Below are 20165 nucleotides of genomic sequence, written 5' to 3' on the forward strand. Positions count from 1 at the left end.
TTTTGGAATATTTCTAATTGCTGCGGTCATTTTGTCTAGATTCATGAATTCGACCAGTTTTTCCTGCCATTCGTAAATTGTTGGCACATTTTCTCCTTTCCAGTTTCTCGCTATCAACATCCTAGCTGCTGCGCTGGCATATAATATTATCTTTCTTTTTCCTTCAGGGATGTTTTGAGGGATCATACTCAATAAAAATAATTCGGGGGCCTTCCCAAATGTCATTTTCAACATTTTTTTCAGTTTCTCATATACCCCATTCCAGAATTCTTGGATTTTCCCACACTGACACCAGCAATGGTAATAATTGCCAGTCTTTTCTTTGCATTTCCAACATTTGTTGGAGCTGTTATTGTACATTTTTGCAATCTAACAGGCGTTAGGTGCCATCTGTACACTAATTTTAAAATATTCTCCTTAATTCCCGAACACGCTGTGAATCTTATTCCTTCCTTCCAGAGCCCCTCCCATTTATCACTGCATATAGGTCTCCCTATATCTTGAGCCCAACGTGTCATCGTGGTCTTTACCATTTCATCCTTCAGCTCCCATTCGAGAAGGTATGTATATAATTTTGACATTGGTTTTTCTTTGTTCTCTAATAAGATTTCTTGTAATTTTGATTTGTTTTCTAGAAACCCATTTTTTTGTGTTTATTAAAGAGGCTCTGGATTTGGGAATAGTGAAGCCAGCTCATACACTCATGTTTTAACATCTCGTATGATTTTAATCTTATTTGTTCTCCTTCTTTTTCTAGGATGTTCGAGTAGTCTGAATTTACTAAACAGTGTGGTCATTTCTATCGGGGAGGCCCACCAGGGCGTTTTTGGTTCTAATATGTCTTTATGTTCTAGCCAAATTTGTAATAAAGTCTTTTTAAAGACGTGATTCGTGAATTCTTTATATCCTCCTCCTTTTTCGTCTAATAAATATTTATGCCATCCCTGAGTGTTATTGAAACCTTCCAAATCTAGAATTTCATTGTTGTCTAATTCAATCCACTCTTTTAGCCAGCATATGCTCGCCGCAGCATAATATAATTTTAAATCTGGGACTCCCCCAGCCTCCTCTCTCCCTGGCATCTGTCAACAATCTGTATTGTATCCTTGGTTTTTTCCCCTCCCATATGAACTTGCTCAGATCTTTCCTCCATTTTTCAAATATCTCTTTTTTCCCAATAATCGGAAGCATCTGGAATAAAAATAACAGTTTTGGTAATACTACCATCTTAATCGCAGCTATCCTTGCAGACAATGCCATTTGTAAATTACTCCATCTTTCTAAGTCTCCCTTTATTTCTTTCCACTTTTTCCCATAATTATTTTCAAACAGATTTACGTTTTTGGCTGTGATTTCGATTCCTAGATATGTTACTTTTTTTGCAATTTCCCATCCTACTTTTTCTCTCAATTTTGCTATTTTATTTTCCCTTAAATTTTTTGTAATAATTTTTGTTTTGTTCATATTTATTTTAAAGCCTGATACTTCTCCATAATTATTTAGGGCCAATTTCAAATGTCCAATTGTTTCCACAGGATCTTCTAATATTATAATGACATCGTCTGCAAAGGCGCGTGCTTTGTAGATGCTTCTCCCCACCTTCACTCCTTTAATCATCTTATTCTCTTTTATTTCTTTTAAAAAACTTTCAATTGTTAGGATAAAGAGGAGTGGTGAAAGCGGACAGCCCTGCCGGGTGCCCCTTGATATTTCGATTTCCTCTGTAAGCTCTCCGTTTATTATTAATACTCCTTTCTGTTTTTTGTAGATTGTGTTTATACCTCTGAAAAAGCTTCCTTCTATACCTATTTCTTTTACTACCTCTTTCATATACTCCCAACTCACATGATCAAAAGCCTTTTTTTATTTTGGAAGGATTTTTTTTTATTTTGTCCTCAGTGTAAACTGTTGTCTCCACTCCTACGTACTTCATTCTTTTTGAACGTTCACTCTTTGTCATGCCTTGTTTTCTCTGAAAGTCTTAAAATACCCTGCCCCTTAAACTTTTCCCGAAATATGATTTCAATGAGTTCTAAACCTGACAGAATTAGATGCCTGTAATCTAATACAATACTTTAGCTAAGGCATTGCTACAGCTGAACCGAGTGGTCGTTAATACTTTCGAAGTGTCAGGGTGCATTCAAAAATGACTGTAATGTAGTCAAGATATGTGTCTTAACTGTCAGAAGGCCCTTGGCGCTGGACCTCAGTGTCCAGGTAGAATGATGGGGTGGAAATGCTTCTTCAGGTATACTGGACTGAGGCCGTTTAGGGCTTTAAAGGTCAGCACCAACACTTTGAATCGTGCTTGGAAACGTACCGGGAGCCAATGCAGGTCTTTCAAGATGGGTGTTATGTGGTCTCGGTGGCCGCTCCCAGTCGCCAGCCTAGCTGCCGCATTCTGGATTAGTTATAGTTTCCAACCTTCAAAGGTAGCCCCACATAGAGCGCATTACAGTAGTCCAAGAGAGAGAGAGAACCAGAGCATGCACCACTCTGGCGAGACAGTCTGCGGGCAGATAGGGTCTCAGCCTGCATACCAGATGGAGCTGATAGACAGCTGCGCTGGGCATAGAATTAACCTGCGCCTTCATGGACAGCTGCGAGTCCAAAATGACTCCCAGGCTGCACACCTGGTCCTTCAGGGGCACGGTTACCCCATTCAGGACCCGGGGGTCCTCCACCCCCGCCCGCTTCCTGTCCCCCCAAAATAGTACTTCTGTCTTGTCAGGATTCAACCTCAATCTGTAAGTGTATTCAGGGGTTTATAGCTAAGAAAACATGCATAGGATTGTATCCTCAATGTGGCTTTAATAGCCGTAAAGGTCTTTCCCTCTTTTAAGAGGCAGGCACACTGTCCTAATTTCTCATGTTCCAGGATCATCACAGTTTCCCACAAGGTTGACTCAGACAGTACAATAATTAACTACATTTGATCCGTTAATTTCTCCACAAGCCTCGATGGAGGGAGTGAAGGTCACCAGGCCAAGCTGACCCAAATTCATTATTTCCTTTATAAGTGACTTCATACAGCAACAGCACTTCTTAAAATATGTACAGTATAATGATTTACACCATACTGTACAGAATTTTACAGATTTTATGTTATACAGATGGGGAACTTGTTTGAGGCGAACCAGTGTCATAGCCATGAGTAAACAGGGATTTGAATCAAGGTCTCCCAGGCCCAACTGCAGCACTCTCAGGGCCAGCCCAATATATTTTGCTAGGTGAGTGAGACATAAAAGGACGACACCATATCCCCATGAACAGAAGCCAACAGGACTGGTAGTTGAATCTTAATGCAACACTGACAACTCGACAGCATCCTCCAACACACCAGATGCAGCAGGCTAATTTAGGGGGCTGAGGAGGAGCAACATATCTGCCCCCCCCATATATCTGCTGCCTGGGGTGGTCACCTTCCTCTGTTTATTCATAGGGCACCTAAGCACTCTGTTCAGTTGTCTTTCACTGGATTCTGCCTCCATTCTTCTCTGACCAATAAGGACACACAGAGTCCCTATTGATGGAGACTTGGGCTGAAAAGCCTACCTCAATTTTTTTCCTATAACAGTTGCAATGTCCTGTCATGTGCAAACCCTTCCCACCTAATTCCAGCTGGTTTTGGGAACTCTGTACATGCTTCTGTTTACTGAATAATATATTTGAGTTAAGCTCTGGTTCAAGCCCTTGACTTGTTTCTGGTGGTCCTATTGATTGGAGGTCTCCTCCATCTCTGTCAAGAGAAGGTTGCCTGTACAGGCTTTTCTTCTCTTGTTGGCAGCAGAGGGAAGGAAGTGCTCACACAAACCTGGGGCAAAAATTTGCAGATCTTGCACTGATGTGGTTTGATATTTGAGGCACAGACTCAACCTTGTGCTAAGTTTCTGTTCTTAGACGACTCACTTGTCCCCAGAGAATGCAGCACATTGTTTGCAGCAGTGGCTAGCCCAATACCTTGAGAAACCCTAAAAGCAGCAGGGTATGAGGGGACATACTCCCCCTTATTATATGTATGGTGTTTCTGTTTAAAATTTTGTGACTGGCCATGCCCCACGGCTGCCATTTTGTGAATGGTTGGATTCCCAACAGCAGCCATTTTGTGGTGGCTTCTGTGACAATCAAAATTCCGAATGTTGCCCACAGGGCAACTTTAAGGACCTTTGCACTATTGATTTTTATCCACCATCGTAGTCAGACATAAAAATTGCACTTATAATGTCACATTTTTTATTTAGTATTCAAGCACACACAAACAATTTTTCTGAGGTCTTCAGTAACAGAAAGAGCCTCTTGTCAACAAGACCTGGGTCATTCTAGCTTAGAAGGTAATTCATATTCAACAGCTGCCCTGCAAGGAAAAGAGGCCTGAACTCTAGCCCTAAAAACATACCAGTTGCCACAAAGCTTATGAGGAACTTCCTTCAAAAAAGCTCAGAGACTTCCACATTCAGTAGATAAGATGATGAAGAGTCTATCCACAAACTAGTTTAACCATTATTCCCCTCTTCACTTGAGAAAGACGTTGGGAATTGTAGTTTGGCAGGGAAGTACTTTAAATTATAACCAGCACCAAAACTACAATTCAATTATAATCAGCACCAAACGACAATTCTCAGTATTCACTGAGGAAATAAAACCAATGTCGTGATGCTGTGGGCCTTCAGAGAGAACTTCAGTGTGGACTGAGTGTGTCAGGCATTAAAGTAAATAAAATAAAATAAATTGCCTTCTGCCCTGGCAGGCAACCACACTGAGCTTTACCCCCCAAAAAATGAAAGCGCTGCCTCCAAACAGGTATGTTTGAAATAACTAAAAAAGGTTTGTTATGGAGCCAACTTTACTCTGCATATTAGCAAGCTAAGGTGTTTGTTTTAAATGGAAAAAAAATTGGCTCGAGGAAGGTTTTTATGTTACAACTGGTGCCAGAGTATCTTATTATAGAATTTTCTAACACTTAGGTTTGCCAGATCTTTTTTTAATGGCCTTGCTCCTGTGGCTTTGACAGCAGCCTGATGTACACAAACTAAGCATCTTTTCTATATCATTTTGGCTGTCATTCTATCCTTTCCTGCTAGGAAGTCTTATTTAACTCAGCTAAGGCTTATTTCTCCATGGCTGAAAATGCTGCTTCTACTCACTTTCAGTGTCTGGAGCTGCTGCTAAAGAGAAAGGAATGGGGCCAGGAAAAAATGTGGAAACCTTATGCTGTTTCCATGAGCATCTGTTGCCTGCTAGATTCAGGTTTCTTAGTAAACATTCGATTTGGGCACAGAAAGCAGTATCAAATAAACCCATCTGAGACATCTCTCCTTATGACCATGATCAAGGCCCATCACCTTCCTCCCAATTTGCTTACATCCTGGGAACAGGAGTTCTCCGGTGGCCTAGCTAATGGCAATAGCGGTGTTTGTTTTAAAACACTGCTATTACTGCTTGTTAAATGATAGCTGGGGCATTGCAGAAAGCAATTTAGAGTGTGTAAACATCTGAATTCCTTCCAGTTTTTTGTGTTGGTTTTTTTTTTATAGAGAGAAAACCTTCATGTCACCAGTTTCAAAGCATGGCATAAAACCAAAACAACTCAACATGACATTTATGACAGACAATATACACATCAAGATTTGGGGGCAAAAAATAATAAAATGTGACACTTTTACTCTACAAATACAAAGACGCAAACAAAAAACACTCAAGCTAAGTCAGTCCAATGGGGTTGAGTCAATGCTTTTTGTTTCTTGTGCATCATCGCGTGTAACAATTGGCATTTGTTGGTTTAATTGTCCCAGTGTTCCTTAGTTTGGCTGTTATCCTCAACCAATTCATATCACAGATGTCTCACTGATGAGAAGAGCAACAAAAATTGAGGTAAATAATGGAGCTGAAATCTCTATCTTATAACCTTGCCCACAGAGTTTGTTGTGCTTTAGCTCTGATTTTTCCACCTCCTCTGTTTGACTATTGTTCAAACCTTTCTCAGGGCTGAGCCCATTAGAGCAAAACTCTAACAAAATATGTCTCTTCCACATTCAAAACATGGAGATGGAAAGGGAAATGTGTCCCCTTTGTTCTCGTCACATCATTGTGCACCTGCTTTTTAGCAAGCGTATCCAGGCCCAGCTCCCATGAGGCTCTTGTACTTCTAAGTCTGCAGTCTTATGCATGTTTTATTATTAAATAAGGCCCATTATTTCAACTAAAAATGCACAGAATAGAGAAGTTTGTCAAAGCGTGACTGTTCCTTGCACATACATGTCATGAAGGCAGAAGCTGATGAATTAGTCCCTTCCACATGACTTTTACAGGTACAAGAGACCTCTCAAGTCTGAAGCTGCTGAACAGTTACCAGACTTTAAACTGGACCTGTTAAAAGGTAGTTTGATTTGCATTAATTAACAAATGATGATGTTTATCTCTATGCCACGAAAAAGCTTCATGTGCTAGTTCCTGCAAGCCAGCCCATTTTTTCACTGGCCACTAGGTAGCCCTAACCAGGACTATTTGGGAGCAAAAGATTATGGATTGCAATGTTCTGAGACTCAATATGCAAAAAGTATTATTAAGCTTGCCAAAGTCCAGCTGTTGTGTTCCAGCACACTTTCTCTGGAATAAGCCCATGGTTCTCACCAACATTTCATAAACACCTTGCACAAATATTGTGGTGGCGTAAGCATCAAGGCAGCACTGAACTTTGTCTCTTTGTATTTTCAGGTGTCCAAATCTAAACAGATACAGATCTGTCTGAAATTTAATCCAAAACTGGTTTCACTGCTGCTATTAACAATCACGTTCCGCTGCAGAACTCCTGCCAAGATAACTTCAGGTTTTTCCCCAAGGTGTTGTTTCATGATAAATTGCTAGCATTTTGTTGTCGCTGCTGCAAGGGTTATCTTAAAATTAAACACTAAGCCCCACCACAACAAAGGATTCTACTGAGTAGCAGGTTTCTAGTCTCCGAGTTGCATTGGATGAAGTTTCTTGGTTCTAGAATTAAACCAAAAGATCTTCCATTGTATCACAGGATTCTGGTGTGACTCTGGTTTTAGAACCTGACACCACAATCCTATGCGTCTTTGCTCAGAAGTAAGTCCCCTCCAATGTTCGACGAAGCTTACTGCCCAGTATGTGTGCATAGGATTGCAGAGTACACAAGGTTTATTTACTACTGCATTAAAAATTCTCCCGCTATTTCAAGTTATCTATCAACATATATTTATGTTGAAAGGGAACAACAAATTCTCTTGAGAAAGATTTCATTTCAGTGAATTTGTCCCTATGGTAAGCTTGTTAAATAGCTTGTTAAATTTTTCTTTCCTGTAGAGGGCAGTCTAATAGCATCTCTAGTGCCCTTCTCTGGTATTAACCAATACAGTACTGTACAATCTCTGGTTGGGATTTTACTCTGCTCAGGTACCAGTGCTGTTGGCAGGACCCATGTATATTTGGCTGCTAGTCAGCTCTAAAGATATCACCACACCCTGTAGAATTATAACCCAGATAGAGACTTAAATTTGTTCAATCGGTTCCTGATGTTTCCCACAATGAGTAGGAGAGAAGCAACTCTCAGTGGATAGAGTACCTTGTAAGCACAAAGTCTAAGAACTTGCAAGTCAGAATCAGATTGCTCCCTTAGAATCCAGTCAGTCATTCTCGGTGTTCAGTTTAAATGCACAGCAATCTTCTAGGCTTTTTAGTTTGAGGAAAACATGAAAATGTGTAGTACTGGTCTGATGTAGGCAGAGAGTAGAATTTGCTCTCATTTGTCACACATTCTCATTTGTTTGGACCAAATAATATTAAAGGAGGATGGAAAGGCAGCTACATTCCATACAAACCTTGCTTTTTGCAATGGAATTCATCAGCCCATTGATTACATATACAATACAAAATATGCATTACAATTAAAACAAAACAAAACAAAAAACTCCACTTGATGTTCAGTAACATATTTGCAATTCATATGAAAAGCCTGGAGGCCAAGCAGGAGGCCTCAGAACCTTCTGGATAATTTTTGTCACCAAAAAAGTGCTCTGTGATACAAGTTATGAGCCTATCCAGAATGCAGGCCAACTACATAAAGGAGGAATCTGCTGTTGAAACTACAGTTTAGGAACCTTACAGGGCTCAAACAATGCATTGAGATCAATTGCAGAGCTTCCCTCACAAACTTGTTTTTTTCTTCATCAGGTTTGATGTTCCCTTTTTCTTTTCTTTTTTGAAAATATCCCTTTATATGATGCAATCTAAAACTTGTGGGAACAAAGTCAAGGTTATGCACAATATGACTGGCCCTCGGGGTAGGGTGGGGTGATGGAAGAGAAAAGTTTGTTCCCAAATAATACTGTAATGTAAGTGAGCCTGGTTCAAAAGAATCAAGAATAACATCATCAAGGCTCATAGTGCAACTTTTCAGCCTTTCGCACAGCACTCCTGAGCTTCAGCACTAAAACTCATCTCCATGGTCTTGCTCATCAGTTTCAGCCTGCAGTCCTATACCCACTCACTTGGACTTGAGCCCCATTGAACTCAGTGGGGCTTACCTCTGAGTCGATGTGTGTAGGATTGCCCCATGAGTTGCTGCTGCTTTCCTCTTTACTGAGCCCTAGGGTGGCCAGAGAGAGGAGAGGACAGGGACCCTGCACCTTCCACAGTTGTGTAGAAGAGGAAACTTCAGCAGGAGTAGCTTGCAAGTCTGCTTGGCACTTACCCTGAGAAGCATCCCATAATCCCCTTAACTGAGGAAGGGAATGCAGAGAAGGCAGCCTTTCAAAAGGCCGCTCTGCTGCATTCCGTTCCATTGCTCTCTCCTGCTTTTCGTTCTGGGATGCTCAAGATCCATACGAGATCTTCCACGGGCTGGAGAAAATTTAGGTCGGCCTGCAGTAATGAGCATCTAAATGCTAGAGGTGGAAGTCTGGGTCTCTAGCATGTTTGTTCCCTTTCCACTCCTCAAGGGTCTCCCATCCTGATATGGGAACTGATAAGGCACAACAAGGGTTGCTAACGGAATGCTGAAAAACCAGTGACAGAGCTGAAAACAAAACCCAGGAGTTCTGGGTTCTAACACACATTTTCTACACCTTAAGTCTTACTGAGAGGTAGGATTGCAGCCCACAAGTCTTTATCGCAGACCCACACTTGGGTACACTGTCTTCCTAAATGAAGTTGTCAGGCTCGTGCTGGGAGAGGGGGGAAGCACCATTATCCTTCATATCCACCCTTATTGCATTGTTGGGAAGAGACATAAGCAAGACTTCTTCCTTGAGAAAGCCTTCCCTTCAGTTTTGCAGCCTCCTACAAGGCTCAACACGCTTGCCTCATGCTTAACGCCCCCCTGCTATTGGTGAGCAGAGGGTTATTATGACGAAGGCTGAGACAGGCACCCCAAAGGCTTCAGCTGTTGCTGAGGACCCTGCACAGTAGGGCACTCGGCACTTTGGTGGATCAGCCCAGAAGACTCTATCCGGCTTTCTAGAACAGAGCTGCTTCCTGAAGAGACAGTGTCATATCTGCCCGAGCGCAGAGGCCTTTGTGTCCACAGAAGCAGTTGCTTCCTACACTTATCTGTCCTCTTATCGCAGAATAAGCCCTCTCTCTTTGCACAGGAATGGCTCCCAGAGTTTAGGTTGCACCCGATCAGAAGGTTCTGTTTGCCCTCTTAAGTCCAGAGCATTTGAACAGAAGAGACCTGACTTGTAATCGGTCAAAACACAGTGCAAGCCGGGGGGAGCTGCCATCAAACCCTTGAGAAGCCCGTCACCGGTTGGTCTCGATACACTTGCCCATTATAGGGTCAACGTCACAGAGGCTTAATGGGTGTTTTTCCTTTTTTTAGCCCACCATCACAACAATGGTGTTTGCAGCGATAAAGAGTAAGGGCTCAGGTTTTTACTCCCAAGCAAAAGGACGAATGAAACCACCAGTCCAACGCTCGCTAAGTCCTCTGAACATCTGCCTGACTGAACAACCGGCTGTGCCAGTAATCCGGGTTGTCGAAAGCACAGTCCGAGGCCTCCAGGGTGCGCAGGGGCTTCACAAATCCGTTCTTGGGGCAGGGCGGACTCTGGCAGCCAGGGCACTGCACTGGGGGCAAGACAGCATCCATTTCCTCGTAGCCCTGTTCATCTGGGGATCCCTGTGTAATGCCAGAGTCCATATCCGTATAGTCCCCCCGGGAACTGCGGATGCTACTCAGGGACTTGCTCAGCTTGGGCTGTTTGTTCATGTACTCGTAGTCTTCTTCGTCCTCATCCTCGTCCCGGCAAGGCGTGGTGAGCTGGGAGCTTGGCACGCTGCCCAAAGATGTGCTCAGCTCAGAGCCCAGATCCATGTACTCATAGCCAAGCTCCTCCAGAGAGGCTGGCCGGGCCTTTGGGGCCTGTGGAGCTCTCCGGTTCATGTACTCGTACTCTTCATCCACTTCGTACACCGGGATGGAGCCACGGACCAAGGAGGCAGCAATACAAGCAGCACGCTCTGCACAGGAGAGAACACAAAGGTTCTTACAGCCTTGTAATTTTTCACTCGCCTGGGGCGACTAACAGTTATTTTTCAGGTAACATTCCCCACTGAGGCTAGGATAGCGTCATATCTTCATCTGCAACATCAGAATGTGGAGGTTGGCTCTCTCATTCCTGCTTCTAGCCTTAGAGCTAGTGGCTCTCAGGCCAGAATGGGGAAGGAACAGCGTGTGTTACTTTTATAATGCTACAGGGGGAGGCAGCATTATGAAAGCTGCACAAGCACAGCTAGCTCATTCTCCATTCTAGTATAAAAAACCCCATTTGTTCTAAGGCTAGAAGGCAGACAAAGGCAGCTCTGTATGCAGCCTCCACAGCACTGCCTTGTTTAACTCGGGACAACACCGTGGAAGCTGTGTCCGTGGCTCTATTCTGTTACCATTCCCAATCCCAGGCACTGGGGATAACATTCCCAGAGCAGGAGGGAGGGTAAATGGCAGTAGCAGCAAGCAGCATGGAGGAAAACAACCCCCAAGTACAGAACCATTTTTCACTGCTAGATTCAATGATCCCACTTCCCTTTTTTAGAAAGCAAGGAGGGGCGAGCTCTGGCCCTTAGATCCAACGTGGCCCTCAAGTTGCTTTTGCTATATTTATTAGAGTCAAATGTCAGCTTTCTTTGCTCAAGTATGTTTCAAACTCTCAAGGTGGGAGGAGAGGCTAGATGTGAGGACAAAGAAAGAGCAGGCCACTTAACCTCTGATTTGCTGCTCCTTTGATTCCATGAGCAATAGACACAATCAGGTTGAAAACAGTTTGGGCGGGTAGCATTCTTACTTTGCTACTTGACCCACAACTTCTAAGAGTTATTGGGCCCAATCTAATTGAATCAGTCCTTGGAAGCCAGAGGAGAATGGCCTCCATGAGAGGAAGCACAGAGGTGGTTGCAGCTTGGCCCCTTGATCTACCCGCCCCACCCTAGAGAGCTTTTCACTGGGGCCCAGCTCCACAAAGAGTCCTTTGCTTGGGGCTGCCCTGACACCAACCGAGATGCCAATACATCTTCCCCTGGGCCTTCCTAGCTCCCCTTCATCTACCTAGTTGAGCTGGATTCAGTTCCAAGTCATCAGATAATACTAGGCTGTAATCCTAACTCTTGGCTGGGAGCAGCAAAGTGGCCATAGCCCTGCCCCTTGTATCAGCCAGGGCAGAAGTGGGAGCCAGGCTTTTTTTTCCCCCAACACCAGGTCCATGTTCATGCTTGGGTCCATTGCCAGTAGCTAGCATAGCTGCCAAGTTATCCCTTTTTTTAAGGGAAATTCCATTATGCTGAATAGGCTTCCTCGTGAGAAAATGGAAAACTTGGCAGCTATGGTAGCTAGACCAGATCCTTGACTAGGCCAGTTCCATCTTCCTCCCTCCTCTTGAAATGTCCCATTTGGGGGGCTTGCTTAGCTATTGCCAATGGGAACCTCCTTGGCAGCTAAAGCCTCAAATCAGTGAAGCTCAGCAGAACTGAGTGGAGCGAGTCAGAGGTAAACTTCTGGTGCACCCTAATTCCCTCCTGTGCAATAGAATTTCACTGCCCGCTTGATAAAGAACAGGCAAGGTGCTCACCAAGACCACCAAATGTTGGAGAAAGCCATGGCCCAGAGAAAGCCAGGACCAATGAGCTTCCCCTGCAGCTCTGATTCATTTCTACCCTACCCTTTCCACCTTGTATTGGTGCGGTCCATCCCAGTCCACCTAGGAGACTGTGGGCTGCATCTCAGTACCTTACAGACCCTCTCTGTGATGCTGTACTTACCTCTGCCATTTTGATCTGGCATGACGTAGCCATTGGCATCTTCCTCTCCGTCAGCACTCCCCATTGGGAGCATCAAGCTCTCTCGCTGAGACAGGTAGGCGCTGTCTCCCCGAGATCGCATGCTGCGGCACAGGCTCCCGGACAACGACAGGTCCTCGGTGAGGTCATAGTCAGAGGTTGTGCCCCGTCCCTCTGAGGACTCCGACACCGTGCGGCCAATCGACTCCTGCCTTATCCGCAAGGTCTGCCGGGAGCCCAGTCCAGTGCTCTGGGTTGCAAAGAATTAGAAATGGGCATATGATCAGTGGTCTGATGAGACCCCACAGGCTCCTATTTCTCCCTGCCTACTGGAAACACCAACTGCTCGCCCGTGGGAGCCTATAAAACATTGAACTAAACTCTCCAGAGTCTGGCTTCTCAGAAGTAAGTACTGTTGAATTCAGTGGGGGCTACTCTCAGCTAAGCAGAGTTGCAGTCTTACCAAAGAGGAGCTGGAACGATAGTCATTTGGTCGCTGTCTATTGCATGCCAACACAACTTGCGACCCAGTGGCCATGCCTGGCAGCGCACCAGGGACTCAATAACCTGCCCAGTCTTGTTGCCTGCCAAGGCAAAAGTTGTCAAGAGCTCGGCAAGCCGCAATAACATGGCTGGCAGGCCGCATTTGATTTGGTGGGTCACAAGCTGTGCCGGCGGGCCTGCTCTAGGGCTGATTGGCATGAGCGCAGCAAAGTCTCTGGCAGAGGCCTGTTCCAGCTATGCTGTCTATTAGGAGTTGCCAGGGATCAAATTGTGCAAAGCACATGCTCTGGCACTCAACCCTTCTACTCTACCCAAGTTAACAGCCTCCAAACAAACACACAAATTACACTGCCCCCCCACTCCCCTGTATCTGATGCTCTTCTCACTGGACATGCAACCCCTCCTTCTGTACACCAGCTCTGATTCCCATACAGATTTGGAGAAAAATCAAATACCTGGCGATTTCCACCGAGGCTGCTCTGATTCATGGGGATGTATCCAGCAGAAGGATTAAGAAGATTTGGGCTCTGGATGTTGTTTCAAACAAACAAACAAACAAACAAACAAACAAACAAACAAACAAAAGTATATAGCAATGAGCTAGGGCAGGGCCAGAATTGGATTTATTAATTCAGTCTGTTTAGAATATTTGTTCAGCAAAAAGTTCTCAAGGCAGTTGACACAGCAAAATAGGGCAAGAATTAAAACATATTAAAAGATAAAAAGCACATTAGTTCTTAAGTTTCCAGTATGGTTTTACCATCTGCCCCCTTCCTCCCATTTCCCCTTATTGCTTTGAACAGGGGTCAGCAAACTTTTTCAGCAGGGGGCCGGTCCACTGTCCGTCAGACCTTGTGGGGGGCCGGACTATATTTTGGAAAAAAATATGAACGAATTCCTATGCCCCACAAATAACCCAGAGATGCATTTTAAATAAAAGCACACATTCTACTCATGTAAAAACACCAGGCAGGCCCCACCAATAACCCAGAGATGTGTTTTTAAATAAAAGGACACATTCTACTCATGTAAAAACATGCTGATTCCCAGACCATCCGTGGGCCAGATTGAGAAGGCGATTGGGCCACATCCGGCCCCCGGGCCTTAGTTTGGTTAGTTTGGGGACCCCTGCTTTGAAGGATAGGGTCAATTGGTGGAACAATGAGGGGAATAAATAATAATACTATGCCCTTTTTAAAATGTGGTTTTTTGGGGGGGGGCTATTGGGTTGTTGTTTTTATTTTTATTAGCTATTTTGTGGTTTTATACCTTGATTTTATTCTGTGAACCGCCCTGAAACTCCCGGGTATGGGGCGGTATATAAAGTCAATTAACAACAAGTATTATTATTAGGCATCATAGGCAAGGTTCAGGAGGATTTCTTAATTGTTTGAGGAGGTTGGAGTCTCTCCCCCACAAAGAATCAAGTGGGTAAGGGGAAGGGAACATCTCTTACCCGCATGGAGTCAATCCACTGCCTGGACGCAAAAAGGTTATTAAGCTCCTCCTCCTCCAACTCTGTCTCCACTTCCAGTGTCTCCATCTCGTCTAGCTCCTTTTCACTGAGTGTGGGTGGCTCAACTTGGGGAAGTGGCCCGCTCTCTCTCTGAGGGGAAGAAGGAAAAGGTATTACCCTCATAACACTTACGGACATCTTTCCATGCCCTACCAATGGCTGCTGAGCACCGGCACTTAAGCTCCCTAGTTGGGAGTGTCTAAATGAGAACAGAACATCCTGATCTATGAAGATTCGTTGGGCAGCATCTGGGTTTATAAAAGGAGAGGCACCCAGCCTCAGGTCTTCCTGGAAGCCCAACCCTGCAGGCCTAGATGCATGAAGCCTGGCTAGGGCAAGAGAAGAGCCGTGCGCCTCGTGCTCAGAGGCCTCCTCCCCTCCCTTCCTCCAAACTACCTATAAATTCAGAAAAGTAATCCTTGTTGACATATGTCTCATAATATCCAAAATCACATGCTCTGGAGTAAAAGCTGTTTTGTTGAAAAGTGGCTCAGGTAGGCAGCTCAGCAACAACGTGGGGAGATTTTCACATTTTCAAACAACTTCATATTTTTTTCTAAACGAAAACATCTAACGCTCTGAAGCTGATGACAAATTTAAGGGAGGAAATTCTTTTTTTTAAAAAGGCAGGCTGGTTTTTTTTTTGTTGTTGTTCAGAAATTAACAAGATGAAACATGAGCAGGACCTAGCAAGTGTAACTAACTGTGCAGGACTGAGGGAGAGCAGCACAACTAAGACTCATGGTATTGATGGAGCATTTTTTAAAAAACAGCCAGACTCACTGAGTGCTTACCACCTGCAGAGTCTCTACAGCAGATGTGGGGAAACCCGTGACCTGATGTTGCTGGATTACAGCTCTCATCATCTCTTAGCTATTGGCCATGCTGGGTGTGAGGTTGATGAGAGCTGGAGCCCAACAATATACGGAGTTTCCCCGGTTTGATTTGTAGACTAGACAATAGGAAGGACATTGGGAGCAAGCCAGGACTAACCTTAATCACCAGGTAGCGAGGGGGGTCACGAGCCATACGTGTGAACTCATTGGCTAGCTCTTTGAAGGTGGGGCGGATGTTCTCGTCAATCATCCAGCCTGTGGGGTTAGAGAAGTTTGTGAGCATCGTTCAGGCAGATACCAGCCATGACAGCTTCTGTGGCCAGGGCAAGGCCACCAGCCTGTGGATTCTAGCTTAGGGCTTCCACTTGTCCTGCTGTTTTCCTCCAGGAAAACCCGATCTTTACCATTGAATCGGGGGGAAACATCAGTTGGGTTTTCCATGGATTGACATTTACTCTGATTCAGCACTAAAAAGTGGGTTTTCCCAAGGACAAGTGGAAAAACACTCAGACCCGTGCTTTCAAGGCACAGAACAAGTAGGAGTATGGGTGAGCCCCCAGCCAGTGCCATAATCTATTGGTCAAAGTGGGGTTACAAAGTGGGGAACTATTGAGTGACATTTCTCCCCAGGAGAGGAGAAAGTGTATTCTGGTCACGTACATTTTACCATCACCATGTAGACATCAATGGTGCAGATCTGGGGCTGCGAGAGGCGCTCCCCTTTCTCCAAAAGGTCAGGTACTTCTGAAAGGTGGATTCCGGCATAAGGCTCGTTTCCAAAGGTCATCATCTCCCACAATGTCACTCCTGGAGCAGGTGAAGGGACAGAAAACGCTCATGAACTGAATGCCGTGGGCCAGATTCAAGTAACTGTCCCTGCCAGCATAAGTCCGTGCAACAGAGCTTCCACTAACAGGGCTTTCCCTCCACCACCACCCACCCACCCACCACCCAAACTGGCTGAGGAGTGTGTGTGTCGGGAGAACCTGCAGAACAGCACATTGGGAGGGGGGTTGTGAACTGGGAGAGGGTAGATCATTCCATCGGAGAAACAGAAATGCTTGCACTGACAGAGCAACCTGCATAGCACTACGCTGAATTCCTCCCAGTAGATGTGGTACATTGGCTTGTCACAGACCCAAGGATATAGTGCACAAAAGCTCAGTGCAAGGGAATGGGCCAATGTGTCCCAGCTATGGCAAACAAGGCAGGAATTGCGCCAAGATGCCCTGGCTGCACAAGTCCCAGCATAGTGGGCATCAGAAGACTCAAATGTGGGTTCCAGCCTCTCCCAATAGGAGGCAGCGTAACTCCTTGAAGCGTAGGCACAGGCACAGAATAGGAAGCACCAGAGGGCAATGTTTCATAAATATTTGGTCAAACAATCAAATTGAACTAGGCGTGCCTTTCATTGGCAACAATGGCTAACCTAGAGAAGAAAGTCTCTTAGAACTTCATGCTGCAGTGGCACACTTAGGGAGGCTTGTGAACAAGCTCAAAGACTCCAATGATCACCTCTGCGGATCACTTTTCAACCTTGGTTGGGAACTGCACATAACTTAAGAGTCAGATAGTTTGCACTTGAACAGTTTTCTTGACTTCCAGAGACTTGCTATTGTGACAGATTTCCTGAAGGCAACCACAGTAGGAATCGGCTGGTCTGATATACCTACCGTAACTCCACACGTCACTTTGATGTGTATATTTTCCAAAATGTATGCTCTCCAACGCCATCCATTTTATCGGTGTCTAAAAAATATATAAGGCAGAATGACATAAATTATAATTAAGCTAGACACGCACATCACATTTGTAAGATTGCTTTCCAATCCGAATGCAACTCCGAAGTCAGAAGAACCATGCTAAACTGGATTTATTTCCTGTGAGATTCTAAAACTAAATTTTCACTCCTAATTACCTATTAAAACTCATTTTGAAAATCTCATTTTTCACCTCGTTTCCCTCCTCTTCTGAAACCTTTTCAGGTATTCAAGCCATTTCTTCTGTAATAATTTTCTTTCTTCTTGGATTTTTTAGTTCTATTGGCTACATGGGGTATGCAGTTCCCCACTCCATAGTCTGGTGGTTGTCATTCTGAACATGACAGAGACCCAAATGCAGAAACTGAATCTCTCTCTCTCTCTCTCTCTCTCTCTCTCTCTCTCTCTCTCTCTCTCTCTCTCTCTCTCTCTCTCACACACACACACACACACACACACACACACACACACACACACAAATTTAGAAATGATAAAGTTACAAGAATCATCCTCTCTGCTGCCTGAGGTGTATCTCACTCTAGTCTAGCAGATACCAACCTTTATCTCATTGTAGAAGTATTTCTTGTCATCTGGATACAGCAAGTCGGCAATGCCAAAATCTGCCACCTGTACCTGGCTAGGGGATTTTACCAAAACATTGCGAGCAGCAAGGTTGCGATGGACCATGCGGTGTTCCTCCAGGTAATACATGCCCTTAACATAGAGAAGAAGAAACAGATGAATGTGCCTGGATTTGTTTTGGGTTCGAACATCTGATTCACAGGGGCAATCTTCTACCCAGGCCCAACCTATATATTTAGGCCCTTCCCACCATAATGAAAATCAAGTATTCCCCCCATAATGAAAATCAAGTATTTCACACAAAAGGAGGAGGCAGCAAGCCCTGAAATTGATGCATATTCTGTGTTTCTAAATACCATTGCCAGTGGTGGAGCAAGAAGATGTGCTGGGCAGGAAGGTAAGGATCTAGAAGTTAAGTTAAAATACATTTTGTGGATTTCTGCTGCGTAGTGGCATTTTCCACATTCCCACACTGACTCATCTGCTGAGGAACCAGCCCCCAGAATGTCTGAGATGGAATTCCAGCACATGATAGAAAACTCTGGAACTTGTTCAAGGGGCATGCCCTGCGTTCACGCTAGGCCTGCCGAGGCATGTTGGTGCTCGGCTCTCTCAATTCACGCAATCTAGAACGCACCCAACACACCTGCATAGGGCAGGGGAAGTTTGATTAACTGAAGACAAATGGACTTTTCTGGGAAGTTTTTTCTGGTATTGCTGAGAAACTGCCTGATAACCTTTCAAGGGCCTGCAAGGCTCCCGGAACATCATCGGAAAGCCACTAGTTTGGACTAGTTTTGATGGTGTGGCAAACATTCAGCATGATTCTTTTCTTAGGTGCTTGTTGGTATTCTGCAACGAGCCACAATTATGTATTGCATAACTAAATTAGCAGATCAAAACTGTGCTAATTACACAATTTACACTCACCCTAGCCAATTGCTTATCCTAATAATGGAGTTTGACTGCTGTCTCCAGTCACCACTTCCAATCAAGTGCCCAATCCCAACTGCTGGCCATCCTCAGTGACCACAGTCTTCTCATGGTAGCAGTCCATGCGGCAGGGCATGGACTCGCTCTCCATCACTACTATGACTTACTGGGAGCGGGGGGGGGGGGGCGGCGAGCCCCGCACAGTGCAAATGCGGCAGTGTGCAGCACTGTGCTGACCTCAGCACCACCTTGCCTCCCCTGTCCCCTGCCCTGTTTCACTGACTCCTACCGGCTTTTGGGTTCTGTTTCGCTCCATCCTTCATCCCCACCCCTCACACCACTGACGACACCAGCAACGGGACTTGTCTGATTTGTCTCCATTTCTGTTTTATATTTATATGTTGTCCATGTTTAAGGTTCAGTATGTATTTGCCGGAAGTTCTCTCCGGAAAACAGAAGGAAGGCAGCCTCTCCCTCTGAATTCTGGCAGTTCTTTCATCCCACTGAAACCCCTGGTGCCCTGTCCTGTGCCATTCTTATTTCTTAGGAGCTGTCCTGGTCCAGTGCCATAATCCACTGGGGGAAAGCAGCAAGACTCTAAGCGACAAAGCTTGGGATACAGGGGCTGTTAAGGTTCCTTACAGGATGCAGCAATCAGAAAGCTAAACCAGAACTTGGTCATTTGTATTGAACAAAACAGAAGGTTGCCTCAATTAAACAAACCAGAACAGCACCAGGAAACTCATGGCTCCACCCAGATACACCTTAGCCCGGTGCCACCTAGTGGTTAAGCTGTCTTATGACACTATCCATTGCCTTCAATAATGCTTGGGATACTCCCTCAATATTTTGAATGCAAGTGGTTTTTTTAAAAAATCCAATATTCTGGGATAGATTACCCCCAGTCTTAATTGTCCCGGGGAAGACCCTTTAATTAACCCCCCCCAAATTCCTCTCCAAAACCCATACATACCTTGGCAATCTGCACACACCAGTTGAGCATCAGCTGTGGGCCAATGGCATCTTTGTTTTTGCGGACATACTCCAGCAGCGAGCCGAGGTCGAGGAACTGGGTGACCAGTTGCAGTTGGGTGCCAGTACAGATACCCAAGAGACGGACAATATAAGCATGGTCTAGGCTACCTATCGCCATCATGTGCTGTACATAGTAAAAGCAGAAACAAAACACACACACAAATGAAATAACAGCATCGGAGCAGAAGTACCAAAACGCCAAGTTACACCCCAAAGAGAAGGAACTTGCAGAATTGCAAGAAAAATTACAGGGTAGTGCTAAGTGTAGGCAGAGACAAGAATGATACCAGTTAGACAAGGTTCCCCATGGACAGCTCACTGCCCAAGATGAGCAAGTTGGCTTGCCTGTGCATGCGCAGCTGGTCACCTTCCTTCTCTAGCAGTGATGCAGAAAAACCTCCAAGATGATGCCAGGCACATGCCTTGCCCACCGGTTTCCAAGGTCAGATGGATTGCATCACCCAAGAGGAATCATCTCAAAAGCCTGCTTGCAATGCACATCACCTTGAAGGGGCTTTCCCTCCACCACTAGAGAGCAAGTGATTTTCGATGCTCGTATTCCTAGGTATCTGCTGCCCAAATTTGCCGCCCAAATTGTACCCCAACTCTGCTTAAAGTTCACCCAGAATCCGGGTGAGTTGGGTCAGCTCTTTCCATCCATGCTTTCCCCAATTTAGATAATCCTCCCTACCTGCCACCCCAAATTCCAAG

The 20165-nt window shown here is 44.9% G+C and overlaps 1 protein-coding gene across 1 annotated transcript in view; it reads right to left on the reverse strand.

The window, feature by feature from the left end:
- Positions 1-2685: 2685 nt before the first annotated feature.
- Positions 2686-20165, reverse strand: part of ERBB3 (erb-b2 receptor tyrosine kinase 3) — a 91595-nt gene continuing 74115 nt past the window's right edge. The window contains exons 20-28 of the mRNA XM_035103953.2: positions 19393-19578; positions 17463-17618; positions 16818-16893; positions 15805-15951; positions 15302-15399; positions 14249-14398; positions 13248-13319; positions 12271-12538; positions 2686-10479 (exon numbers count right to left, since the gene is read on the reverse strand). Coding sequence (XP_034959844.2) covers positions 9938-10479; positions 12271-12538; positions 13248-13319; positions 14249-14398; positions 15302-15399; positions 15805-15951; positions 16818-16893; positions 17463-17618; positions 19393-19578 — 1695 coding nt within the window. The 3' untranslated portion in view covers positions 2686-9937. The remainder of the gene's footprint in view (positions 10480-12270; positions 12539-13247; positions 13320-14248; positions 14399-15301; positions 15400-15804; positions 15952-16817; positions 16894-17462; positions 17619-19392; positions 19579-20165) is intronic.

The sequence above is a fragment of the Zootoca vivipara genome, chromosome 2 (assembly GCF_963506605.1).
Source record: "Zootoca vivipara chromosome 2, rZooViv1.1, whole genome shotgun sequence".
Taxonomy (NCBI): Eukaryota; Metazoa; Chordata; class Lepidosauria; order Squamata; family Lacertidae; genus Zootoca; species Zootoca vivipara.